This window comes from Scomber japonicus, chromosome 7, assembly GCF_027409825.1.
Source record: "Scomber japonicus isolate fScoJap1 chromosome 7, fScoJap1.pri, whole genome shotgun sequence".
NCBI lineage: Eukaryota > Metazoa > Chordata > Actinopteri > Scombriformes > Scombridae > Scomber > Scomber japonicus.
In genome coordinates, this window is record NC_070584.1 from 24,655,779 (window position 1) to 24,683,709 (window position 27,931).

Here is a 27,931-nt window from a genome sequence, read left to right on the forward strand (position 1 = left end):
CTGAACAATCTCAAACATTACACATAAAATCCCATTTTGTTATTATTTTCTGGCAGGTATTACTGTACCTGTACCCTGTGCTCCCTTTATTGGTTATGACTTCCCCATCCTTCAGCCATTGGATGGTTGGAGTCGGGGTTCCCTGGACATGACAGACCAGCTGTAGGCTTTCATTTAGCAGGACACCTATCTCACTGGGCAGCTCTGATCCAGAGATACTAGGAGGGACTTAACGGAGAGTAACTGTTGTTAGCTGTAATCCAGTGAATACAATGAGAATCCACAAAGCGGTATATGCAAGTATTTGTGTGGTAACATATAAGACACATTAAGCTTACTGCAATAATTTATAATTTCTCTACAAGTTAGCTTTTTAAAAAAAATTAGTTAACAACTAAAGATCCACATGTACCTTGTATGGTGAGGTGGTAGCTCTTGCGTGCTTTGCCTTCCACATTGGAAGCCAAACATGTGTAAGTGCCACTGTCAGAAAGCTGTGACCGTGCAATCTGAAGCTTGCTGCCTCCTGAAAAGATGTGCATCTCCAGAGACTCTGAGTTCTCTAAAAAAAAAAAATCATACATTTGATATTAAATAAAATACTATGACAACGCACTCATCAAACATTCAGCACTCATCCACTGTTATCTCTACAATTTTTTGATGAGGAAACAGTTTTTCCTGATTTGTATGATTAATAAACAGTATAAAGCCCTCATATCTTAAAGCCTTAACCACACAGGCTCACCTATAGGCCGTCCATTCTTCAGCCACGTGAGGCTCGGAGGAGGGATTCCAGTAGCATCACAGGCAAAGGTGACTGGGTTACTGATGGTTTCCACAACTCTCTCCTCTGTTGGGCCATCAATACTGGGAGGTACTTAGAGAGAGGGAGAGAGAAAGATTTTCTCATTAAAATAAAAATAAAAACTTTGCTCATTGAAATAAATGATTGTCTAGAGTTTAATACCATAAATATTCAAATGGAAGTTCTTGTCCACCTGACCAGCAACATTGGTGGCTTTGCATACATACTGTCCAGTATCAGACACCTGAAGAACAAAAGACAGTTTTATTTATTATGATACAGCCTTTATATATTGAGACAACAAATAGACATTATAGTACTGGCAGGAGCAGACAACATAGCATTCATCCATCGCTCACCTCTGAGCCTTTGATCTCCAGCATCTGCCCCTCTGCCAAGATGCGCAAGTTGTCTGATTCTGTCACCACCCTGCCATTCTTGTACCAGGTGATGGTGGGAGGAGGAACAGCGTTGGACTCACACTCCAGAGTTACTGATCTTCCAACCAGCACATTCACAACCACAGGAGAGTCCCCACTACTGTCCCGGATACTGGGAGGAACTGGGAAGAGAAGGAAATAGGAAAATATTGACACTTTACAATATACAACTAGAGGCCAAAGTCAGGTGCCTAGTGTAAAATACATATAATGTGGATGTGGACTGACCGAAAACTGTGAGGTAGATGTGTTTGTAAGCTTCTCCTGCTGCGTTCATGGCCACACAGCTGTACTTTCCACCATCAGATACTTTTGCTTTCAGGATCTGTAATGTACGACTGCCTGGAGACACAATTGCAGACACAGACGCATTAATTAGGCATTTATATTGCATATCACTTTCACATTTTCGCTTTGCTAAATTATTACTCTTTTAAATGTGAGCCTGTGGGTTTAGATCATTCCAAGCTTTCAGTACCTGGCAGGATGAGTGAATTGGTGTTGGCCTGAATGGGGCCCTTGTCATTTAGCCAGCTCAAGGTGGGCGGGGGGAAGCCAATAGCCTCACAAGACAGAGACACAAAGTTGTTCACCACCACTGTCACATTCTCAGGACTCAGGCCTATAATCACAGGAGGCACTGAAAGGAAAAAGAAAATCAACATTCAATATGGCAAAATGATTTGGGTTTTTTTAACAAACAAAATAAGATTTTTATTTTTTATTTTTTATAAATTACTGTGCCTGTGTGACTCACCATGAACATTAAGATTAAAGGATTTTTCTGCACTTCCAGCTACATTGTCAGCCACACACACATAGCGTCCTGTATCAGATACTTGAGCCGTCAACACCTGATGATTAAACACACCAAGTAAGAATATGGATCAACTGTACATGTACTATGTCATCAGTTTGCAATCAGAGATGAAGTTCACAGATAAGTTAGACAGCAAAATATGTAATAATTAGAATATCTATATTGCATATTGTGATGGACATAGTTACAAGAAAAGGTCTAACATTCAAGGTAGTATTTATAGAAGGGTACAGGGATTTATAGTTTTATGGTTAGTTTCCTGCAAATGAATGAATGAATGAATAGATACAATAGGCCATTGTCTGTAATTCCTGGCTCTTACCTGAAGCGTTCTCCCATTGGAAAGGATTCTGTGTGGACCATCAGAGTTGATTGGCAGGTTGTCCTTAAACCAGGTAATCTTGGGTGCAGGGTTTCCATCCACGTGACATTCCAGTTGGGTAGTTTTATTGACCAGGACTGTTACCTCATCAGGCAAGTCGCTGTCTGATCCCCGTATGGTTGGGGGCACTGGTGCAGGACAGAAATACAGATAAAGAAACAGGCAAATATGGCAAAGCAAAAATTAGATTTTCCCAGCTCTGTTAAAATTACCTTTATATGTGCCACAAATGTAAAGTACTCACATAATACTCTGACATCATACTGAATGGAGTCCTCTCCTGCTTCGTTGACAGCCACACATGTGTATCTGCCTGTGTCTTCAGCCTGGGCCCTGGGAATCTGTAAAACTCGCCCCCCTGAGAATAAAACACTAACAGATTAGCATGAACTCATTCTCTAACTTTCTCTGTCTCATTCACTCTGATTTCTTTGACTGTCTCACCTGGAAGGATCAGAACTTTGTCATTGGAGGCCAGTGGCTGTCCATCTTTGTACCAGGTGAGTGTTGGAGGGGGGACAGCGTTGGTCTCACAGTACAGAGAGATGGGATTATTGAGTATCACATCACGAACATCCCCTCCGAAGCCTGGGAGAGATGTGTCACCAACTCCACCAGGTCTGTTGAAATTAGGTGGAACTAAACAGGGTGATAATAAAAAGAAAATACATCTGAAGCCCATCTTTGAGCATTTTTGGAACATTTATGTCAGTGGTGGGAAACATAAGCAAGGGTATGGATCAGAATTTATCTCTAAGGCTTTTTATTGATGCTTAACTCAATGCTATATCTGCAGTTATTAAGATCAAGCAGTTTTAGTATCACAATTAAAAAACAGCACAGGAATTATTTCTGAGCCCATGAAAAGCTCAGGTACATTATCATCAGTCAACCCAGTTCACCTTGTATATTTACATCAAAGTCCTTCTCATCCTCTCCAGCTATGTTAGTGGCTACGCAGGTGTATCGGCCGGTGTCTGACACCTGAGCATGTTTGATCTGTATGATGCGACCATTAGCGGTGATGGACACGTGGTCATCTGCCCGCAGGATCTGTGGAAGAGAAAAGGCATTAGAGGCATGAAAAGGCTTTAATTCCAACATAAAATATCCTACTACTACCAGACAGGTGTGAAAATGATAAAAATGCTCTACTAGTGACAGATGAAGAATTTCTACCTGTCCGTCTTTGTACCACTGCAGTGCTGGGCTAGGGAAGGCCTGAGCTGCACACTCCAGGGTCAATGTGCTGTTGACCTTAATCTTGACCTCTTTGGGGGCCAGTCCTTCCCCTGGGATATCATTCTTATTGATTTGTGGGGGAACTGAGGTCAAGAAACACACACATATGATATGAGTGACTTTAGTGGTGCATCAGGAAGATCCAGCATGCTTCATGAATGCTTGCATGATGTAACAAACAAGAAATAAACCAAATGATCTCACCGTAAACTTTGACCTCATAGTGCTTCAGTGTCTCTCCAGCCTCATTAGTGGCCACACAGGTATACCTCCCAGCATCCTCTTTTTTAGCATTGAGGATCTGCAAGGTTCGCCCACCTGTGAAAGTATGGGTGATGAATGACAAATGATGTAACATACTATTCTATGTTTTAAGAGCAGCTTGAACAATCCTGTTTTTGTTGACCTACAGTGGTCTACTTTTTCACTTTGTTGCAGGGATGTTCAGCTATAGTCAAGCAGGGCACTTCTGACCACACCCATCAGCAATGCTGGCTGTTGTCAGAAGTGAAACTAACCACAGAGCAATAAAACCTTACTTTTCATCCTGATGTAAAGTTAGACTTTAAATAGACCTCAAACCTGGAAGGACTCGGACGTTGCGGCTGGACTCAAACGGAGTGCCGTCTTTGAGCCAGGTGATCAAGGCAGGAGGGTAAGACTGGACTTCGCACACCAGGGAGGTGGGGCTGCTCAGGGTTACTGTCACCTCCTCTGCAGAACCGTCAGGACCCGACCCAGCAATGGTAGGAGAAACTGGCAAGGAAAGCAGGAATCAAATCAAAGCAATGATTGTAATCCACCTGAAACATTTTGATGCAGTTATAAAATGATCCTTAGTGGATTAAAAAGAGTAACAGATGTGTTTGTACCCAGGACATTGAGGTTGAAATGACGGCTGCGGTCCCCTGCACTGTTAGATGCCAAGCAGCTGTACCTGCCGGTGTCTGCAACTTGGGCACCAGAAATTTGGAGGAAACGACCATGAGACAACACTTGATGTCGCCTGTCAGGCACCAGTTGCTGTCCATCTTTCAGCCATTTAATCTCTGGTACGGGGTTACCTGGGAAATCATTGAGGGTGAAAGAGTGACACAGAGATAATCTTTAATGTAGTCTAGATTCAGGAGAGACTATTCAATAGTAGAGCATGTGATTTGAGTATAAGTGTATATTATGACAATTACCTGAGGTCTCACAGGTGAGAGTGATGTTGTGTTGCTCCTTGACTTTAGTATCGACCACAGTTCCCTCACCCACAATGGTTGGTGGAACTGTCAAATTAAACTGAAAATCAATTAAATGGTTCTCACTGTCTCCCCATTCCTAAGAAAACCTTTCACAGTGGGATCCATGTTCATCTCTCCATATTGATGTTAATTGAAGTTGATGGACCTATACTACAAGAGTAAACTTGTTTTCACTCCTAACATAGATATTGTAATACATGTGGTTTTAATGTTGTTAATGTTCATTTTCAGTCAGTATACACCCATTTAACAAAATATTAAGATAGTAGTCATTTACCGAGGACATCAAGGTCAAAGTTCTTCCTTTTTTCTCCAGCGCTGTTAGACACAATGCAGGTATACCTCCCAGAATCCTCTACTGCAGCATGCATTAGACGCAGGCTGCGTCCCCCTGGAAATTAAATTAATTTAACTCAATTATCATCATTTCTCCGTTGTCATTGTGGAATGTTTTCACAGGCCCTTTTCCACAGAAAAACACCCCTAAGATGTGTAACCAACATTAAAAAATGGTAGCTTACTGAAAGTAAATAACCTTTCCTTGCAATCCAGGATCAATTATCAGAAAGAATTTGGATGTTCAGTCCAAAGATCAAGAGCCAGTTTAATTTGGAAGCACCCATTAAATTCAGTTAAATGCTTAAAAATACACATTTAAAGCAATTGCTCCTCTTGCTAAGAGGTTTGTCTTCTTTCACAGATTTGTGCCTGTTCAACTGTTTAGTTTGGCTCCAGTTACAATGATCCTATTACATCTTATTACTAGTGATGTATTACAAAGGCTTGGCCTTTGAAACCCAACTGGAAAACAAAACAGTTGAAGTGACTCCTCTTTCATTCTAATCCTTCAGTAGGAGGCTTGCTTTCCTCAAGTCTGTTCCATAATGAGTTAGAAAGAATTTTATATTACTTTTGAAAACATCACCAACATTTGACACACACCACAAACTACATTTTTTGTAACTGTATTTATAAGAAAGCCTCTTCCATCACTAAGATCGACGACAGTCCAGAAAGTCCAATGAGAACTCACCTGAGAGGACTCGCACTGAGCTGGTCCCTTTGATTGGCCGACCATCCTTCAGCCAGGTGATGGCAGGAAGAGGGATGCCAGAAGCCTCACAGCTCAGAGCAACTGGGTTCTTCACGACAACACTCACATTTTCTGGAAACTGTATCTGACCAATGATATTAGGTGGGACTGGGCAAAGGAGAGGACATAAGGGAATAGGACAGTTAGAAAATTAAAGACATTTACATTGTTAAAGAAATGAAAGAGAAATGTAAACACAAAAAACAACTTCTAAAAGTGTTGATATTCATACCATGTACACTGATGTCATGCTTGCTGTCAGCCTGCCCTGCCACATTAACAGCAATACAGGTGTAGCGTCCTGTGTCCGACACCTTAGCATCTTTAATCGTTAACAGCCTCCCCTCATTCAGAACCTTAGCTCCATGCTGGCCTGTGATAGGCCGTCCATCTTTCAGCCAGCTGATCGCTGGTCGGGGCACGCCCTCCGCAGCACACTGCAGTGTCACATCACCTCCTTTTGTCACAATAATGTCATTCGTGTCACCCTCGCTGCGTCTGATGGAAGGGCGAACTGAAGTGAGAAAAGCAGGTGAGTAATATGGGTGAGAAATACATCACTTTTTAAACAGGAGATGACCTTTCTCATCTATTTAAAGCATATTTTTAATGATTTTCACACCCTGAGACTGAGTCACAGTGGAACCCCCACTCTGATTATTTTCCTTTTCAGTAATAAAATGCAAAGTAATAAGTAAAATGGCTTTGATCAATAGATATCCCGGAACTGGTTTATAGGTACCATAAACTTGCAGGCTGTACTCCTTGGATGTGGTGCCAGCTGCGCTGGAGGCTGTGCAGGTGTAGGAGGCTGTATCTGTCCTCTCCGCACTGGAGATCTGCAGCTGGCGACCTCCTGACAAAACCCTGAGCCGTTGGTCAGATTTCAACTCCACACCTGGAATAGAAGTACACATGAAACGCAAATGGGCATGTTGTTCAAATATATTACCCACAAAGTACTCAGTACGTCATGGTTTTTAAGATATTACGATACAGCTTATTTCCTTTGCTCATGTTATTAGTCTCACGCACACATTTTCATACAGACTTACCATCCTTCATCCAGGTAAGACTGGGTGGCGGTATGCCACTGGATTCACACACCAAAGTGATGAGACTTCCTTCAGTCACTGTGAGTGGAGACACCTCCTCTGAGCCACGGATACTGGGATAAACTGTAATAATGACAGGACACCAAAGGGAGGCGCTCACATTTCATTCACGCTAAACTGGTGCAATTTCAAATTGGTCTCAAACAAGCTGCCACAGCAAAGACATGCTGTCACATCACTGTTTGTGAAAATGTGAGATAAAAATATACATTTATTTCAGGTCAGTTTAAACACTAGTAACTATGGTAAAAGGTGTATGTAGTCTTTCAGAAAGAGTTGTTTTAGCTTCAAACAGTGACATTTGAAATGTTTTACCTTTGATGTAATTGACTTTTTTTTAAAAGCATAAACAAAATGGTTTACAATACAGACAAAAATATAAAGATAAACTCACCCCAGACATTCAGGTTGTAGTTCTTGTCTGTCTTGCCAGCAACATTGGTGGCTTCACATGTGTACCTGCCTGAATCCTGCACCTGGGCACTGTCGATCTATCAATCAGATTCATAGACAAATCATGAGATGTGATATTAAGACGCTGTGATATTAAGCATCATATTATCTCTAAAGCCATGAGGGAGGGCACGGTTATGATAAAAAGGGACAATTAGTTTGCTGTATAATATAACTCTAGCTTTACCTTGAGCAGACTCCCATTTTCTGACACAGTCAGGCCAGGTTTCCTGAACAGCGGGCGACCATCTTTGCGCCAGGACAAGGTGGGTGGAGGGATTGCATCACTCTGGCAGTGCAGCTCCACTGGACGACCAAGCATCACTGTGGCATTCACCTCCTCACCCTTGATGTTAGGCGGCACTGTGGAAAACATGAAAAGCTACTAAAATTGTTTCTCTAACAGATTACATCATCAAGCATCTCTTCTGAAAGGGAGTTATGTAAACAAATGAGACACTAAATGACACATGAAACCATTAAACATTTACACATACATTTGATTACTCTATAATGTATTTAGATGCTCTTTTACAGTAATTGACCGTGAAAGTTATCCCGCTGTGCCATTCTAAAATAAACTCTTCATATTACCTCATAAGTGAGCAGAATAATTGCTTCCTATGATGCACAGGCTCTGTTAAATTGGGCATCTGTTGCTCTTTAAGTGCTAATTCTATCTTGGGCTATTACAGCACCATTCAACCAGCTCAACATTTGCTTGTGGTATTAACAATCAGAATCACTTCAAAGAATTTCATGAAACCTAATCTCCATGAAGCACGCATTCAGATGCATAATGACTTGAGAGTAAAGAAATGACGACAGTTTTTCCCCCCTTGTGATTATGTACACATCAACATAACTTAGGATGGGTGTTGGTGAGACCTACAATTTGAATGCGTTTGGGGCATGATTTGCATTTGGCGCTGGACAGGCTGGGAGCAAAACACACACCACTGAGCCTAAGAAAGGAAGCTGTGGGAAAACGTTAATTGATAACTTTGTTGCAACAGCTCAGGAAATGTCTGGAGGTCTCCACCCTGTGAATGACAATGTCTCTGTTCTAACAGCAATATAAATAAATGATCTAATTCCAGCTGCAATTTTATTCAACTTTAACTTAAGTCAGTCAAGCAGTCTTGTATTTGTGTCATCAGACATTTAGGTCATTGACTTTTTGGTGAATCCGGTCTGGTTTAACAGAAAACCGCTGGCCAAATTCTTCTACATTTTAGTTCTTGGACAGACAAGGTGCAAGTCTTTGGGGAAGGACAGAACCAGGCCCTCAGCTCAGTATGTGGCCAGACACAGGAAGCTGACAAAGAATGGTAGCAATTACCACAGCAAATCTGCCTTTATTTCTCTGGACAAGCTCTTCTTGATCTTTCTTAGGAAATGCACGCCATGTGGATGTTTCTATTCTGCACATATAGAGTGTATATTTAGACAGACATGCAGAGTCACACACACACACGCAGGAACCGTTTTCTATATGTAAACTACTTGTCTCCCATTGCCTCAGTGACATTAGCTTTGATTAGACTTGTATAACAAATGATTTGCCATCAAGCTCAGCTCTGTGCAGGAAACTGACAAGGTTTATTGAAATGCTAAAGTAATTCAAACCATGCTTCCTCTACATGCACATGTTTTGCTCAAGGCCTCTTTCAAATATCATTCCATTGTTTTAATACACGTTTCGTGCTAGATCTGCTGCTCAGTTGAATGACATGATGCAGTCAGCTGGCAATAACCACTAGTTAGTAAAACAAGGAGGGAAACAGGAAAAGACATTAAAGTAATGAACGGGAAGATTTTGTCCTAAGGAGAGGAATTTGATACAAATACTGCTCTTACATCACTGCCTGCCAACAACTTGCATGATGAAACCAATGCTTTACTACTATTGTAATACTTAAATTTAGACTCATTCAAAAACATCACAATCTTTAACAGACCCACTTCATCCGAGGCCTGCCTTTGATTGTTAAGCAGTGCTGGATTTTTTTCAAGTCTAGGTCATCATCCATATCCTATAATATTATTCAAACTCTTATTATGTGTCTGAATATCTCATATTTCTTTATAATGGTGATTGTGCTAAATTTGCTAATATGCAAACTTCTGCAGCACAAACTACATCAGAGGCTGAATGAAACACTACTACTTGGAAGAATAGTATTAGGAATAGTTTTGTTTTTTATTTTTTAAAATGGCTTTCACAACGTAAAGTATGCAGCTGTATGTGATGTATATGTTGTATGCAAGGTCTGATTTGCTGGTGTTGCCTGCTTCCCCCGCTCAGAGATTTGCAGAGATGTGGCTAACACAAGGGCAACACACTACAGGGGACATGCATGTAAGTAACAACAACTGACAAATGGTGATTGACTCACCATAAACCCTCAGGTCGTACTCTCTGTGTTGCTCTCCACCGGCGTTGACGGCCACACAGGTGTACCTGCCTGTATCGCTAACCTGTGCACTGCTCAGAGACAGTACTCTGCCACCAGACAACACCTAAGAGGGAAACACACAAACACAGCCTTCAAAAGACCTACAGATTACTCATTACTTTTTTTGTTCCATAAAACTGAAGAACTATACAGTAAAGTTTTTGTATAAAGTTTGATATATAGCAACCCCCTCCCCCCAAAACCCAAATGTAATGCAATGTAATTAAACCTCAAATAACACAATTTGAGAAGACATTTACCAGATTACACCTCATCACAAACCTGCATAATGATAATGATATAACTTTGTAATACTGGGGCTGTGTCTGAATTCACTCCCTATTTAATATATATACTATACATGTGCACTATATTTACTCTACACCATTTCATTTGAGTGTCTGTATTCTGAGTGTGAAATGTAAATATTATGTTATGCCCACAGTTATTCCTACAATAGACCGAAGATACTGAATGTATGAAGCTATTTTCTGCTTAAAATCACACAATGCAAAAATTACTGTTGTGTGCCTCTACAACTGCAACTGATGACACAAAATGATTAGGATTCGCAAGTGATTTACTGCACACTATTGTGTAAGCTATGGAGTGTCTACTATTAAGAGAGGAGTAAATGAGTAAACGAGGGAATGATTTTGGACATAGCTCAGTATGGCCCAGAGAAAAACTGGATGAAAAATAAACCTGTATGCCATGGGATACGCTTGCCACAGGGCTGCCATCTTTGAGCCACGTAAGGCTGGGTAAGGGAACACCAGTGGCCTCACATTCCAGCTTGCCAGCCTCATTCACCACCACTGTTACTGTCCCACCTCGGCTGGAGATGACCGGAGGCACTGCAAGGCACAATAAAGAAGGAAATCGTCAAAATCTGTTGCACAGATGCCCACAACAGCAGTCAGATATTCTTTTGCATTAATTCTTCTCACTGACACCAACAGACACACTCACACCAATCCTCACACGCATGTGCATGATGATCATGGCTAATCATATATTTGTGTGTGAAAAAAGAAAAAAGTTACCCACCGAATACCTGCAGGCTGTGGAATATCTCTGCAACTCCAGCCATGTTGACGGCTACACATCTGTACATCCCAGCATCTGACAGTTGAGCCCGTTCAATCTCCAGTACCTGACCTCGCTTCAGTATAGTCACCCCAGCTGCACTTGTAAGAGGTCGGCCATCTTTGTACCAAGTAATAGCTGAAGCACAAAGGTGATTAGTGCTTTTCACAATGCAGAAAGTATTTCATAGAAATATATAACAAATTTTGACACGTAATTCAAGGGCAAAATAATGGACAAAGGAATAAAAGTTGCGTGGTTACAGTGCAGATGCAACACCAAATTTAGCAGAAAAACAGAAATGTTGTCAGCTTTGATCTAAAAAGAATTAAAAGTTACAGCAGATGTCAGACATTTTGGACATTTGTTCCAGATATGTGTGAATAAAAACTAAAAGCTGCATCACAATGTTTGGTTTTAACCATGGAAGAAGCAAAGCAAATCATACCCTGGAGGGAAGCGGATCACAGAGACGTATTTTGCTCTATTTTACCATTTTACCATACACAAGGCATAATATTTTGTATTTGGGATTGTGAAATGTGTAAGGACACAGTAATGGTTACAATAACCTTTTAGTTTTTTATTGTTAAATCATGCAAGGACTAAAAAAGGAACATTGCTGGCAAACAAGACCTGCAGGAGTTTAAATGAGATTTAAATAAAATTCCTAGTAAAATATTTTCACATGTAACGTGATTTCACACATTTCAGACTGTTGGAGTGAAACAACTGCTGTAAAAACACAATAACATCCCAAGAAAAGTGTTCAATTACATTGGAATGTGACCTCTTATCTCCACTGAACTTGTACACGCTACAGTCAATCCAACTGAAAAGAAAAAGCTGCGGGAGGAGAGTGAAGCTGCCTGTAGGGAGTCATCTGAGATCAATTTTCTGCTGTTCCATTAATGGGTAAAGATAAGAAAAGTGGCGGCAAAGCCAATTTCAACTCAGCAGTCAGAGGAAACTACACACTGGAGCTTATGAGTGAGCACAGCAGGACAGTGGAGGATGTTTGTGAGCTGTCTTACCAGGTAATGGGCTGCCTGTGGCCTTGCATTCAAGCTCAGTGGGAAAGCCTGACAGGATGGTCTGGTTGATAATCTCTCCAGAGTTGTGAATACTGGGAGGCTCTGAGGGAACACACATAGTAGTATACACAAGAACAATTACTCATCTGCTTATATTCTTATATGTTTTCTTAGTCCATTGATTCAGAAAGAAGGCAGACACCTGACAGAAATCAGAGGGGAAACAGAACAGTGGAGAGATTAAGATAATTGAGTCAGGGAGACAGAGAGTCCTGTGTGCATCTGTTAGTTACCATGGACACTGAGCCGTATGTGCTGTTGAGCTTCACCAGCTGCATTGGTGGCCAGACAGGTGTATCTCCCAGAATCCTCTAGTCTTGCTTCAGTGACCTTTAGCATTCTGCCTGCAGACTCCAGCTGTGACAAACACAAGCACGTGGACACACAAACAGAAAAGACATGGAATACAGACTGATGACAACTTTTCATGTTAAAATGTAAGTATAAAAGTATAATCAACATATCTGAAGCCATCTGGTTTGCATTGTCATTAACACATTGTAACGTTGCTCTGCTACATAAAAAGGTAAACAGTGCCTTAATGTGTGTTTTACTCCTCTTTCTAGCATGTTTCCTGTCGCTTTACACTTTAAACTGTCAAATTATGGCTAAAATGCTAAAAATAAAATAACTGAAATAATGAATTAATACTCAGCCAATGAGTAAACAAACCTTAAGGTGCTCCTGTGTTGTGTCAACAGGTCGGCCATCTTTAAGCCAGGTAATGCTGGGAGGGGGGATGCCACTGGAGATACACTCCAGACTGATGGGTTTGTGGAGGACCACTGCACGCTCAGCAGGCCCACTGGTGCGAATAGATGGAGGAACTGCAAAGGTGCAGAAGATAGATTTTTTAGTATTATATATATATATATAATACAAAAATATATCATTATTTATTATTATTTTCTTAGAAACACTTTACAAAAGAAAATCAAATCACAAAAAATCAAATTACAAAAAGGCAGAGAGCAATATTTACCAACAGTGGGAACTTCTCTGTGGCTTGCATTTAGAGAGTATAAATTCCATGTATTACAATTAGAACATATGAAAACTACTGAGATCCTCATTTGTAGCAAGAGAACAATTGCTTAATTTAACTACAAAGTAGATGACAAAGCATTACCGTGGACAACCACATTGAAGTCCCTCTCGTGGTCTCCTGCTTCATTGGTGGCCACACACTGAAACCGAGCTGTGTCAGAGACCTGAGCACGGGAAACGACCAGTCGCCGCCCGTTTGATGCAACACGCAACCCCTCACCCTGCCTGACTGGTTTTCCATCCTTATACCACCTGCAATTTAGATATTGTTACAACTACTTGTGTGCCTTCATATGTTTATGTGTGTTTGCAGGCGAACAGGAAACAAAGATCTTACGTGATTGAAGGTGCAGGTGTTCCCGTGGCGTGACACTCCAGCTCCAAAGGACTGTTGATTATCACCGTGCTGTCTGTCACATCACCATCCCCGTCAATAAAAGGAGGCACTGGGTGTGAAAAATAATCAGTGTTATTTTTAAGTTATTTCCATATAATTAAGACACATCACAATGCATTGAAGGCTGCTTTTTCTCACCCCATACGTTTTCAATAACTTTTCTATCATCCCTCTATTTCTGCTGCAGATCATATCAGAATATCAGTATCAGACATCAGTAAAAATGAGGATTTAATGACAAAATCCTGTCTGTAGGGCCTCTTCTTGCTCTCAAATGTATATAACTAAATTCTCTGGTATTTGTGAAGAGGTCTTACTCTACATGTGAGTATAACAGTCAGATATGCAAAGCAACAGGGAAATGACAGGTGTCAGTTTCCCATGTGGAATGCACACATGGTGTAGATAGCAATAGCACCAGCAGACAGGAATACTATCAGCTCCTATTACACATGAGTTGTCGTGGCCGAGTGGTTAAGGCGATGGACTAGAAATCCATTGGGGTCTCCCCGCGCAGGTTCGAATCCTGCCGACAACGGCACAATGTTTTCCAAGCTGTCATAAATTATAAAAAGAATGACCTTCACATGCCAGGCTGTAGTTGTCAGAGTGATTAGCTGTGCTCAAAGGGACTAAAATACCAGAGACAGTACTTCCTACCGGCACTCAGTGTTACATAACCACTGTGCCATATCAGATAAATTCAGAAAACACAGCCTGTTTCATAGAAAAAAGGGCTGCTTCTTCTGAACGAGTTAGAAGTAGATATATATAAAGAAAAATATTCAAAGTATCACATTAGTCCAACTTGGAGACATATTCAGAGTACTTTTAAGGATAGTATCTGATTTAGGATTACTGCTCAAGTCACATTTTACAGTTTGGCTCAGCTCTAAACAAATATCTTGGCTCTAAACAGCTATTAAAGCATTTTTAACAGGGGGCGGGGGGCACTTCAGGTAACAACTTCCTATGAAGTCTTTCCTCTCTTATGTCATTCTAACTGGCAAGGGCTGAATCAAGTGTTTGGCTTCATTTCTTTTGAACGTGCTCTGTTTAGTGATAAACTAAATGCTGAACTGCTGTTCATAAACTATGCAGGAAAACTAATATTATTTTATGTACATTACAGAGAGCAGTTTGAATCAAAAACAAATTGAGGTTCACCAAAGCAGAACAGGGAAGCGTGGCATCTGAACAATAATAAAAATAAATCAATGTAGAAATAATAGCAAAGTCATTCCAAGGAATTAGAATTGTTAATTGCCACAACAAGCACACAAGCAGCCCAACTTGAAGTTATATTTGTTTATATATACTTTACTATGCTTCGATAGTCCACTTGTTTTCCAATATATCTCATTAATTTGGATCTGTTTACAGTGACAGTGTAAAATTAAAAATAATCCCACATGAGCCATATTTCTGTGCACTGTACATTTAAGTGTCAGTTTAGTTCTTTTATTTTATAGTTATTAGTTAGTTAACAGTTATTTTTGTGTGTTTTCTATACCTAAAACTCTGACGTCGTACTTGACCTCCTTCTCCCCAGCGATGCTGGTTGCCACGCAGACGTAACGTCCTGAGTCTGAGACTGTGGCTGAGAGGATTTCAATTTTCTTCCCTTGATCGATGACACGGACACTTTCACCATCACGCACAGGAACTCCATCCTTCAGCCAAGTGAGAGAAGGAGGAGGGTAGCCGCCAGCTTCACACTCCAGGATCAGAGGCTTACTGAGGACCACTTTCCTCTCTGTGGGTCCGTCATCTCCCCCTTCAATGGTAGGAGGCACTAGAGGTGGAAGATGCATAAAAAAGAGATAGAGAAAGAGTTAAAGCTTTCAGGACTTTTCTGGTTGACAAGTATCTTTTTTACATCTAACACTTAAACCTTTCATTGTTCACAAAATGTTAAATTATTCTACACTCCAATTTCTCAAGTCTGTACTTTTGGTGCTTTTCAATGGTCGAGGATTTTTTAAATCAATTGTTTGCTATGATGCTTTGACTATCAACAACTTTTTGAAATTATTCTTAAAGTTATAAATGTGTTCAAGCTTTGTGAGGGAAAAACAGTCAAAAATAAAATTTGTGTAGATATCACATGTGATATCTACAGTATCTTACAGTAGATGTCCAGCTCATAGTTCTTCTCAGCACTTCCAGCCACACTGGTCACCTTGCAGGTGTACTGGCCTGCATCTGATGCCTGAGCCCGAGGGATCTTCAGGTAATGGCCTCGCTCTACGTACTGAGCCTGTCGGTTGGACAGAATGGCCTCTCCTTTTCGGTACCAGGTGATGGTGGGAAGTGGCACTCCACGTACCTCACACTCCAGTGTTACCATTGTGTCCAGCAGCGCTGTGATCTCTGTAGTTAAGTTACCACCTTTGATGGAGGGGGGAACTGGAACAGCAGTAAAAAAAACATTAACAACTTGTGGCTGAAATTTGCAGTCAAGTAGTATTTGGTCATGTTAGGTGTTGAATATGTTTTCATACTATATATTTACAGTAAAAGGCTCTGTTAAAATCCACACTCACCATAGACACTGAGACTGAAGTCTTTAGACTGTTTTCCAGCTGTATTCATGACACTACACTGGTACCTGGCCTGGTCCCCGAGACGAGCACTTTTTATCTTCAGAACTTGACCCTTATTAATGACCTCCAGATTAGGATCACCAAGAAACACCAGTCTAGAAAGAAATCAGAATGATTAACAGACAGAAAGATTGAGGGATGAATGTTTACCCTGTTGTTTCATTTAATTTGATCATTACAATGTAAAAAGGTACTAACTTCCGGTCCTTGTACCACTGGATTGTGGGAAAGGGCACTCCTTGCACCTTGCACTCTAGACTGATCTCCTGTTTGAGAATGGCTGAAACATCTTGGGGAGAACCTGACCCTTCAATGGTTGGTGGAACTGAGGCACAGAAGAAGAGAGTTGTCATTAATCAGAGAGCTCATCAAACAATATAATGAAAACACTGTAAACTCTTTCCCACAATAATAACAAAAATGGCTCTAGATTACAAAATCCTATTTATTTGGCCTCTTTCATTCAGTAAATATGTTTTCCATAAATGTGGAATTCATTTAAGGTTCTCTGTGTCCACAAGGCTCCACAAAGCTCTTTCCTTCTAATTTCTTTAATTGCCATAGATGATTGCTCACTGCCATTACTCACTCAGTACATCCAGGTAGAAGTCTTTTTCTGTACTGCCAGCAATATTGATGGCTTTACAGCTGTAGCTGCCTGCGTCTGCTGTGACTGCATTCAGTAGTTTCAAGGTTTTCCCCATATCAAGAATCTGGACACTGTTACTAGCAACTACCTGTCGATCAACATAAATAAATGACATCAAACACAGAAGCAAAAACAACAACACAGTTTTGGAAATGCTGCATGGCAGTTATTATGGAGCAAACTGTAAGACATCGCAAAAAATGTATTGTCATTTAAAAATCTGCACCTCAAAATTCAAACAGGGTTGATAAACAACCATTTTCTGGCCAAAAAAGTGTATTCAGCTGAGAAATAAAATTCAAAAAGAGAACAAAACATGAAACATTTCCAATTGTTGCTTAGAGTCAAAAACATTCAGGGAGCAGAAAATCTTGAGTCAGATTGCTCATAATTAGCAGATTAAACTAAGTGGTCTGATTTTCTCATCTGTGTCTCACAGGAACAATTACTAAGACGGCCAAGAGAACAAGAACAGTCCAGAGGCATGCTAGCAGCTCTGTGAGGCTTAACTTCAGCCCAACAGTGCTTTGAGCTGAATACTTACATCTGCATGCTGACATGTTTACAATGACAACATGCTAAGGCTAAATACGTATAATGTTCATCTTACTTGAGTGTGTTAGGATACTAACAATTGCTAACAAGCAATAAACACAAATCCTCACTAATGCTGATAGGAATTAGTTTAGCTCGTTTGTGGTCATTAATAAAGCTAATGGCGGTTCCTCTAATGGTGGTGCTAAAGGTCAGAGTTATTACAGTTATTCCTGAGGGGGAAATGCCAAATATCAGGGAAATCCATCCAATAGCTTCACTTCAAATCATGAATGCAAGAGTTAAAGTCAGGGGGCCACCAAAGTCAGTGGGATTCATCCACTGGTGACCATGAATAGCTGTACCAAATTTTGTAGCACTCCAGAGATATATCACTGGGGTCACCAAAGTCATTAGGATTTATTGTTACGGAACAATGGATATCTGTAATGAATTTCATGGCAATCCATCCTATTATTGTTGAGTTATTTCACAAAAAAACAAAAATCTGAACCTCCAGGTGGCGCTACAGGAGAGGATTCACCAACCGACTTTATTTGCCAACCCTAAAACCACTAGCATGACCAAAAAGCAGCCAGTTAACTGAGATACAAAGTGTGTTTTAATGGTCTGTTCTCATATCAATTTATCATATTCTTTCATTACAGTCTTTTGCATGCTGCCATCACAGCTGGCCTTCTATTAAGTTGGTCTTTGTTAAGAGAGCACGCACGCACACACACACACACACACACACACACACACACACACACTAAAAGACAGGATCCATAGTGGTTTGAAGTCTGTTCTCTTGGACAGCGTACCCTGTGATCAGAGCTCATTCAAGCTTTATGAGCAGTTCCATTAACGAACGGAAAGATCAATATAATTTCTCATAACTTTTTTGCATTGCATGTCCATACACCCTAGTGGAGATCCAATTCTTGTCGATGACCTATTAGACCACAGTTTAAGTATATGTTGTGCATAATATAAGGCAGGCTGTTATTAAATCTCCCTATGTCTTTGATGTATTTACATTTAAAAGTACAAACATTTCAAAAAAAGATTTGATCCACTCAGCTACAAAAATGACAGACAACTGTCACGTTTTATATTACGAGCAGCAGTCATATGTGAGTTCACCTACAGGAGTCCCATCCTTGTACCAGGTGATGACTGGGGTTGGACTTCCTGTGACATCACACACCAAGGTGGTAGGCTGGCTCAGGACCACGGTTACGTTGCCTGATGTTTCACCGCCACGGAAATCTGGGGGTACTGTGGAGACATCGAATGTGACGATTATATATAATGTTAGCAGGTGATGTTTTAGTAGAGACACACATATGTATCCGAAAATTACACATTAAATAGGTCAATCACCATTGACTTTGAGCTGGTACTTCCTCTCAGTGGATCCAGCATCATTGACAGCAGCACATACATACTCTCCATTGTCCAGTGGTGACACAGAGGCCAAAATCAGCAGTGTACCATCCTCCAGGATGGACACACCTGGCTCATTACCAGTCAGCTCCTGGCCATTACGCAACCACCGAATTACTGGTTTGGGAAGACCTGGAGGAGAGAAAAAGGCAGGGAAAAGAGAAAAGAAACCAAAACCATAAACAATGAGAAGAAACTGTATTGTACTTTATATGATCAGCATTGGTTGTCAAAGTATAAAATGTATGTAGCAGAATATTCAGCATATCTTTCGACAGCAGAGTAAGTGGCTTAACAGGATAATGAAATAAGTGAATTATTCTTCATGATATAAAAGGTAAGTGACCTAACCTTTAGCAGGGCAGGGGAAGGCAATACGTTGGTTTGCAACTCTCTCCTGCAGAGGACTATTGAAAGGAGGCTCAAGTACCTCGACCACAGGAGGCACTGAAAATCAACATACATGAATAATCAATGATGAATACTCACTACAATGCAACTGTAACAGATTTGGTCTGCATCTTAAAAATAGTTCCACTGCATTGCACTGCTCTTCATTCAAATGCAAATATCCAATCAATACAGGTGACTTGCAATACTTTTGAATAATTTAAAATCATTACACACTAAACACTACCAGAAACTAATTGAACAAGGTACTTCATTTATTTATTTTTCTTAATCAGACATATAGAAATCAAACAGTCTCACAAAATGTGCAATAAACACACGGTTCCTCAGAAATGAACTGAAACCAACCTTGCACTTGAAGCTGAATCCGAGCTTCATCTCTGCCTGCAGTGTTGGTTGCAGTACAGGTGTATGTTCCTCCATCTTCCAGTTGCACGTGGCTAAATGCTAGGCTGCCGTCAGATGACACTGGATACCTCTTACCGTCCTTTGTCCAGGTGATGGAGGGCTCTGGGACTCCTCGCACTACACATGGCAGCTCCACATGGTGACCCACCTGTACCTTCATGACCCTGGGGCCGGCCTGGATACTAGGTGGCACTGAAGGTCAGATGACAGAAGATAAGATTTAGTGCGCCTTGAGGGCTTTATCAGTACCTGTATGTTATTCATCACACAGGGCTTCAGCTTGTAAGTTAAATTACAACAGAAACTGTGTGCTGCTGTCATCTATCTTATCCCAAATGAGAATATATGTGGGCTGCATATCTCATTTTGGTAATGTGCAAGCTACATCAGAGTCAATGACATAAAAGCTAATGGATGAAAATCACAAACTGTATGCATTCAGTCAGCAATTTTGATCCAAATAAAAAAATCTACTTAGGAATTATTAAGTTGCCAGTTTTGGAGTTGTTACATTCCCGACCAGTCACCCATGATAGCATTATGAAACGTTTGTTGATTTTTTGAACTTACCCAAAACATTCAGCTGAATGGATTGTGTCAGGTTGCCAGCAATGTTAGAGGCAACACACACATACAGCCCACTGTCTGACACTCTGGTCTCCAAGATCTTCATTGAGCCAGAGGGAAGCTGAGTGTGCCTGGGAAGAACACACGCATACAGAAATAAATTAAATCGTAAAGTGATATAGTGTGACTGGCAATCATTCTTGGAAACGCAAAAACAAGCACACACACACACTCCTGGATTTTTTCCACTCAATAACTTATTCAGTCATCACTGTAAACAGATACTCCGGTAATTCCTACTAATCCACCATCATCCACATTTATAGCTTCTGTGGCAGACGCACAGTAGGTACAACAGATCACAGGGAAGAGAATGATTACCCAGTCATCTTATAAAACCACAAACTATATCCTGAGGTAATGAACAGAGCATAGCAGTCACGGCATAGACAACACAGAGACTCCCTTTAAGAACTACCTAAAGTAGCTGTCATGTTGAGGTTGCAGACAAGATTATAAGATTTGGCTAAATGCTTATTGAAAGTTAATATAATAATTTTCACAGGGGGTATTTTGTCTGCGCTGGGGATCTCAGCTTGAGTTATAGTGTGTATGTATATGTGCTGCTGTTAATTAAGAATGAGAAAGTTCAGTGCCAATTTTAGTGAAAAAAAATTACTCAAATATCTCAGCAGTCGGGGTCGTGAGATTGTCACAGAAAAATATTATTATTGCGTGTGGTTGAGTTTGTGTGTTTTACCTCGGGGAGTAAGGTGAGATGAGTTGCCTCTCTTTGGCCCAGCTGATGGTGGGCGGGGGGACACTGTGGACCTCACATGGCAAGATAGCATCTTCACCCTCAATCACTGACATCTTGGATGGCTCTGTGGTGCCTCTAGGACCACCAGCATTTGTACCAGATCTAGGACGGACTGGATTTACATACATGGGCGGGCCAGATAATTAGTTAAAGATAAAAAGATTTTATGAAAACACTACTCAATCTTTGCCAATCCGTGAATAATAGTCATTGAAAAAAGTGCTTCTGTATATGGATGAGACCAAAATTCAGTTAAAACCATGCGTCAAATTTTGTCCAGCCTGTGTCTTTACCATAGACGGTGACCTGAACCTTTCTGGAGGCGTAGCCAGCAGCATTGGTAGCCGTGCAGATGAACTCTCCAGTCTCATTTCCAGAGGGCGAGGTGATGAGCAAGCTGCCGTCAGAATCCAGGGAAAAGGCTGGACCACCCAAGTACAGCAGCTCCCCACCCTACAAAACAAATCACATCGGGTAAAGGGCAGGGGCTAAAGCTCAATTCATTAACTTAGCTTTATTAACACTTGACAAGGTGTCCAGGACAGAGTTAAGACCTAAAAGGATGTGTGGTTTGGCCTATTAACTGTGCTCAAATTTATGATTTGAATTTTCCCCCTGCTGTTAAATGAAAAGGCTGTGAACCAAACGCATCACATGAACCAGAACACAAAGCAATGTGATGCTAATGGTGCATCGGGAATGTTGAAATCATGAACCATGACACCAGGAATGTGTCATCGCTGAACTGTTGTTTTGGATATGACATGACTAACTTGACTTGACATGATTGATGTTAGAGAGAACAGAAAAGAAATCAGAGGGAATCACATTTTAACAGCTGGTGCAGAACTTAGCAGGGTCTAGTTTCATGTGTCCCAGTAGCCCTGTTCACTTTAACAGCATCGCTTTTACAACTCAGAGAAACTAGTGTAAAAGATGGAAAAGAGGGAGGGAGCATACACATAAACACTCTGGCTTATACTACACACTAACACACAAAACTGCTCACGTAAATGCTGAGCACAGTGTATAGGCCAATGGACACAGGTAGAGCTGATTTCATGGAGCAGCACATAAAGAACACACATGTGCCTTCACACAGGTATTTTCCTATCGTATGATATTGTCTTCCCAGACCCTCTCAATGGAGTAAGCATTGTACTAAAATATATATAGCTACCTGACCTTTGACACAAAGCAATATAAGGACATGTAGGCTGGAACATAGAAATAGTGAATCCACATCTGCAGTCTTTCAATCAGTGCCCAAACCTGCAACATTAATACTGTACAAATATTGTACATTGCTTGTCTGAATGAGCTTCATAAGAGTATTCACTAGCCCAAATGGGAGTCAAGAGGTGTACCTGTGTATGAGTAGAGTCAAGTTTTCATGAAATGTTCTTGGATTTGTGAACGTCTCAGAGAAAAATCATGATTTTGGAGTGGCATGACGTTGCTTACTTTGGCGATAGAGAGTTTCTAATGCTACTTAATGTGGAGTCTCATCTCAAATGGCCCGAGGTCTTGGCTGTTATACTTTTGACCTGCATTTTTTTTCGTTGATTTTCTTACATCCTCATTTCATGTGGTTTTCCTTCTATTCCCCTTTTATTATTTCTAGGTTGATGAGAGGAAAAATAAAGTCTTCAGGAATAGGAAAACAGTACACCACTGCAACCACAGTACTGGCTCTTACATTGGCATACTTTATACTCGACAGGGTAAAGCCAATACAGACCTTAGACCAGGTGATCTCAGGGGTGGGCACTCCACTGGCTCGGCAGGGCAGAGTGATGGGTGTTCCCTCAATAGTGCTGAACACTTGCGGACCATACTGAATGGTAGGAATCACTGAAAACAGAAAAAAAACATATTTTTGTACGTTCATACATTCATTCAGTATTTACACAATCTGCCTCTTTTTGTATTTCCTGTATAACTAAACATACAGTATACTGCACAGGTATTGCATTTATCCTGCTCTTCCCTTTCTTGTTCTTTCTCTCTTTTTTTCATTATCTGTATTGTTTTTGCTTTGTTGCGACCTCTGTCTCTGCAGAAAAGATCAGCCCTTTAAGGCTTGGAGCATCTTTGTGGAAAAGAACAAGAAAATTGATTTAACTGAAAATCACATGTTGAACTATGACAGACATTACTGAAAAAAGGGTTTGAATATTCAAGTTATTGTTGCAAGGTGGTCTCCTATCTGCTCTCTCTGCATGTGCTTCACATTAGGTAGCCTCCATGCAAAGTATTTGTAATTGTTTATAGTTTACTCTACATTGACCTACATAGTGTAAATGCGTAGTGTTCAGTGTATGTACATCTAAAAAGATCTGGCCTAATTTTCTAGAACCGAGGGGGCCGCTGCCTTTTACGTAAATGCTACGGACTATTCCTATTTGTGTTGGTAGAATCTGGCAATGACTGAGTTTAGAATAAATGGAGAACACATTTTTCCCTCTCAGAGTGCTCCAAACTCTGTCATTACCCTCAGCTGCTCCTGGTTTTAATGCAACCTCAAATATAATCCTGTTCATGAGGTTAAGAGCCAAAGAAAGATAGAAAAGAGAGAGGAGGCATTTCATATCCCATAAAACACTACAGACATTGTGTATTGTCATAGCAGGAGAAGCATAGATGTAATCAATAACATTAACGATGGCTCAGTACTAGTGTCCCATTGAGACGACATGCACAATACCAAGACCCTGGAAATGACTCCCCGAAGTGTAATGCAGCCATCATTAATGTTATGAATTACACCTGTTATTTTCCTCCTATTACATGTCAAAATGTCTGCTGTGAAAAGGGTTTATAGCTTTTTAATGTCATTTTAACTGGGATTGTTTCAACAAAAGCATAAGCTTGGGATTTTTTGCTTCTCCTCTTTTTTTTGGCGTAATACTGCAGCTTTTTAAAGGCAAATTACTGCCTTCAATTGCCAATATGTGGAATTGTGTAAAACCATGGGATGTCATAAATACTCTTTCTGCACCTTTAATCTGACAGACAAGGCCAGTCTTTGAAATGGCCTTGAGTTTAATGTACCAATACATTGGGCAATTAGATGTGAAAGCCTCACTTCCAACTGATGAAATGTTTCCATTCAGAAGTAAAAATGTCCTAAAATGTTGGCTTCGATTATTAGCTGTGATATTCAAACCTAACACTAGCATGTCCTCCATATTTGCACCACTGCCCCATACACTCACAACTTGCCAAAGCTTGTAGTGTGTACATCTTTTTATGTGTGTGGGTGTGTGTGTGTGTGTGTGTGTACTGGAACATGAAAAATATGGGTCCAACAGCTGTTAAAAAACTTTAAAAACATTTAAAAACTACTCCTTAAATCTGTGCATATACTGTTCATGTCTGTGTGTAGTGTTATGGATGTTTTGTGCATTACCATAGACGCTGACAGTGGTGGTATGGTTGGTGGCCCCAACAGCATTCTCAGCCAGGCAGGTGTAGTCACCCGCATCGTCCAGCTGAACTCTCTCAATGTGCAGACTGCCATCCCTCCTCACAGTTAGATACTGGTCGGAAGTCACCTGACAGATTGTAGATTCAATAAGTTTAAATTAAGTGATGGTTATTTAACTCAAAGGCAGAGTAAAGTCATTGCAGGACATCTAAAAACTGTGACTTCTATTCAATGCGTGTCTGTGTTCTTACAATGCCATAGTTGTGTAGCCACTGCCTCTCAGGCAGTGGATTTCCAGCCAGCAGCACACAGGGCAAAGTCACCTGCTGGTCCTCGATCACACTGAGCACAGTCGGACTCATCGCAATGACAGGCGAGACTGAAGATGCCATGCAAAGAATTACACAGAGAAAAAAAGGCTGAGAGAACGATAGAAAAGTATTCAAGAAAATGATTAAGTGTGTTCATGTCAGCGGTGAAGTTCAAGATCCTGTGATTTGACATAGTTGAAAATTACAGCATGTGGGTAGCAGCCTGTTCTGTGCACAGAAATGAAAAAAAGCACACAGAGATCAAGTACCTTTGAGTGTCTGAGAGCACAACCCAAGCAATTACTGCAATCCAGTTCTTCCTTCACACAAACACACATCATCCTTAAACTAGAGTTTTGTCTTGCTGTAGCAAATGCAGAACATCCTCAGTTCTTTTTATGAATGAAAAAATACAGAACATTTAGTCAACAGGTTGGTGCAAAGGCTTTTACCTCAAGAAGCACATATGTGTGTGCAGTGAATAGGGAATGCTTGATTGTAATAAACACATTAACAAAGCAACATATACAGTATATATTTTCACAGCTGTTTAAAGTGTGGACACACCCCTTTCTCCCCTAGTATATGCATATTTATACACAACACACACAACACACACACACACACACACACACACACACACACACACACACACACACAATTACATTTGGACAACACATTTGCCTAAATGGTTTCGCTATGTTCACATGGACAATGGTGATATCATCTGTGGGGCCTGTGACAGACAACAGGGTGTTGGCCCAGGAAATCTGATGACTACCCCGACTACCCTGGGATTACATGCTCACGCACAAACACACAAACACACAAACACACAGACACCCATACAGATGCATGCTGTGGATACGCCAACATTACTGCACTTTACTTCCATTACTGTCCAAAATAAACTACTGTTCATGTGCTTCTGCATTGGGTGTGTGCATCTTATGAGACAACACTGTCAGTAGGGATTTGGGGCAGTGGGGCAGTAATATATGACATCTGGGTGGGTCTGTACTTTTTAACCTTTGGCCCACATATAAGAGCTCAGAGTGTTTCCACTGTAGAGAAACAGTGAAACAGAAACAGTGGTTAACAAGGCACATGTGTTCAAACACACCCATTGAAATGTGCTAATGAACTTACACTCACATGTAAAGACTGAAACAGAAACCCACACACATGCACAAAGCCCTACAGATGGATACAGGCACTCATAGGTACTGTATGTTGTTTTAGAAAAGGTTCTGGACATGGAAAGGAGATATGATCTATGTCAATGAATGAAAACCTCAGAAAAACGCATATTTTACACAAAGGAATGGAAGCATGTGTGAGTGCGTGTGCATTTTGTGATCCATGGGTCTTTGAAGTGAAAAAGAACTTCAAAGGAAGGAGAGCTATTTCAGCCCTTTTTCTGTTCAGCTACACTTGTATTCCTTCACGCTTCACTAAACGTAATGCATGCACATCATTATCAAATCCCCTCCAGAGATTATAAATTTAATCAGTCAGTAATATGCAAATAGTATTACAATGCCAGCTCCATGTCAATCATAATCAAGCTGTGAATACTTGCTTTTTGTTCTTAGAGGGAGAGAAAAAAAAGTAACCATCCAGAGAGACAAAACATTTCATATTAAATGTTACACCTACCTAGTCCAGTCACAGTGATGCTGGCCTGGGTCTGGATCTTGCCAAAGTGATTGTGAGCTTCACAGACATATACTGCCTCATCCTCAACCCACAGGTCTGACAGAAAGAGGAACACTTAAGATTAAACCAAGATCATTTACTGTATATGGGTAATGTATATGCACATATACTAATAAACTCACTGGTGATATGTAGACCTCCTCTGCTCTGTGTGATAGTGCTATGTCGATGGTGCTTGTTGAAAATGGGTGAACCGTCCTCTCTCCTCCAGGTGACCTGTGGTTCTGGGTAACCTTGGGCGTGGCACAGCAGGGTCACGTTGGAGCCGATGTCCACTGCCACATCTGACGGCTCACGTGTGAACTTGGGTGCGGCTGGAGTGGTCAAGGATGAAGATGGCAAGGGTCATAAGGTTTAGGGGACACCCAACCATCTGTATTGCATTCTTTTGACAATCAGGCTGTCCATCATGTAGTTGTTCACTACTCATTCTAGGACCAGATGTATGGAAGAATGTTTTTGTACAACAGCAAAAATGTGCAAATGCAGACTTCATACCAGATTTATTGACCTCTTGGTATGCACTGTTCTCTATTAAGCATGTCAGTCATTTTTAAATTGCGTGCATGTGCAAAACTCCAGCTTGTGCATTCATCCATTAATACATATTGACACACTCGTCTTCTGATTTAAACCAGACATGTTTTGTCCTTGGTCTGACAAAGGCATCGTTCATTAACAGGACCAAAGCAGTCTTTGTATCTTTATGCACAGCCATCACACACTGGCATGTGCTGTGAGCCACAACAGTTAAGTCATTGATGGTTTAAGGTGTAAGGCTCCAAATAAAGTGTCTATATTCCGTCTTCTATTCTTCTCTCACTCAGTTTGGCTCACTTATAGAAAGGTATGCATAGTTTAGTGTGGAGGTATAAATATATTAATGAGACCTAATTTAGTTGACATGGACAAGTATGGTTTTTTCATCTGGCCCCTTAATGAGGTTTCACAGAGATGTAGATTGAGATGCTGATGGTGAAACAAAACTCTTTATCAGGGACTTAAAAGCTACTATAAAGAACTAAAATCCCATTGCACTTCTGGGTTAGCTTCATCAATGCATAATATATTTTCTCACAAAGGGCTTACTTCTTCTGAAAAAGCTTAAAAATAATATTGGGGTTTTCTATCTATGATCCAAGCTAGATACTCTCAGTATCTCCTGCTTGATTGGACAGTGAAAACTGAGCAGTTTGTCAAAACCAAATTATACTGTTCAGTACAGTAGTACCCATTTTATTTAGAATGAAAAGTGTTTAGAATAAAGTGTTGGGATATCCTGCTGGGCTAAGCATCGAAACTGCATACCATGAAACCACAACGATGACCTAAAACAGC

The 27,931-nt window shown here is 40.7% G+C and overlaps 1 protein-coding gene and 1 non-coding gene across 2 annotated transcripts in view; one reads left to right on the forward strand and one right to left on the reverse strand.

Moving 5' to 3' along the window:
• The window catches only part of hmcn1 (hemicentin 1), a 78,363-nt gene that overhangs the window by 16,545 nt on the left and 33,887 nt on the right, over window positions 1–27,931 (reverse strand). The window contains exons 16-64 of the mRNA XM_053322600.1: window positions 26,716–26,907; window positions 26,534–26,629; window positions 24,815–24,942; window positions 24,546–24,690; window positions 22,875–22,987; window positions 21,427–21,586; window positions 21,074–21,245; window positions 20,317–20,444; window positions 19,687–19,938; window positions 19,279–19,374; window positions 18,865–19,059; window positions 18,629–18,759; window positions 16,885–17,032; window positions 16,494–16,620; window positions 16,236–16,390; window positions 15,820–16,098; window positions 15,203–15,484; window positions 13,630–13,738; window positions 13,375–13,544; window positions 12,918–13,072; window positions 12,479–12,602; window positions 12,186–12,287; window positions 11,113–11,289; window positions 10,768–10,919; window positions 10,003–10,126; window positions 7,791–7,966; window positions 7,545–7,641; window positions 7,083–7,213; window positions 6,778–6,925; window positions 6,268–6,549; window positions 5,976–6,143; window positions 5,220–5,333; window positions 4,880–4,966; window positions 4,565–4,756; window positions 4,275–4,448; window positions 3,897–4,010; window positions 3,630–3,775; window positions 3,353–3,503; window positions 2,895–3,089; window positions 2,695–2,808; window positions 2,391–2,578; window positions 2,006–2,102; window positions 1,727–1,888; window positions 1,477–1,590; window positions 1,168–1,370; window positions 971–1,052; window positions 749–880; window positions 413–562; window positions 69–228 (exon numbers count right to left, since the gene is read on the reverse strand). Of these exons, the coding sequence (XP_053178575.1) occupies window positions 69–228; window positions 413–562; window positions 749–880; window positions 971–1,052; window positions 1,168–1,370; window positions 1,477–1,590; window positions 1,727–1,888; window positions 2,006–2,102; window positions 2,391–2,578; window positions 2,695–2,808; window positions 2,895–3,089; window positions 3,353–3,503; window positions 3,630–3,775; window positions 3,897–4,010; window positions 4,275–4,448; window positions 4,565–4,756; window positions 4,880–4,966; window positions 5,220–5,333; window positions 5,976–6,143; window positions 6,268–6,549; window positions 6,778–6,925; window positions 7,083–7,213; window positions 7,545–7,641; window positions 7,791–7,966; window positions 10,003–10,126; window positions 10,768–10,919; window positions 11,113–11,289; window positions 12,186–12,287; window positions 12,479–12,602; window positions 12,918–13,072; window positions 13,375–13,544; window positions 13,630–13,738; window positions 15,203–15,484; window positions 15,820–16,098; window positions 16,236–16,390; window positions 16,494–16,620; window positions 16,885–17,032; window positions 18,629–18,759; window positions 18,865–19,059; window positions 19,279–19,374; window positions 19,687–19,938; window positions 20,317–20,444; window positions 21,074–21,245; window positions 21,427–21,586; window positions 22,875–22,987; window positions 24,546–24,690; window positions 24,815–24,942; window positions 26,534–26,629; window positions 26,716–26,907 (7,489 nt within the window). The remainder of the gene's footprint in view (window positions 1–68; window positions 229–412; window positions 563–748; window positions 881–970; window positions 1,053–1,167; window positions 1,371–1,476; window positions 1,591–1,726; window positions 1,889–2,005; window positions 2,103–2,390; window positions 2,579–2,694; window positions 2,809–2,894; window positions 3,090–3,352; window positions 3,504–3,629; window positions 3,776–3,896; window positions 4,011–4,274; window positions 4,449–4,564; window positions 4,757–4,879; window positions 4,967–5,219; window positions 5,334–5,975; window positions 6,144–6,267; window positions 6,550–6,777; window positions 6,926–7,082; window positions 7,214–7,544; window positions 7,642–7,790; window positions 7,967–10,002; window positions 10,127–10,767; window positions 10,920–11,112; window positions 11,290–12,185; window positions 12,288–12,478; window positions 12,603–12,917; window positions 13,073–13,374; window positions 13,545–13,629; window positions 13,739–15,202; window positions 15,485–15,819; window positions 16,099–16,235; window positions 16,391–16,493; window positions 16,621–16,884; window positions 17,033–18,628; window positions 18,760–18,864; window positions 19,060–19,278; window positions 19,375–19,686; window positions 19,939–20,316; window positions 20,445–21,073; window positions 21,246–21,426; window positions 21,587–22,874; window positions 22,988–24,545; window positions 24,691–24,814; window positions 24,943–26,533; window positions 26,630–26,715; window positions 26,908–27,931) is intronic.
• Window positions 14,146–14,227, forward strand: trnas-aga (transfer RNA serine (anticodon AGA)). Its single transcript has one exon. It is a non-coding gene; the product is annotated as a tRNA-Ser (tRNA).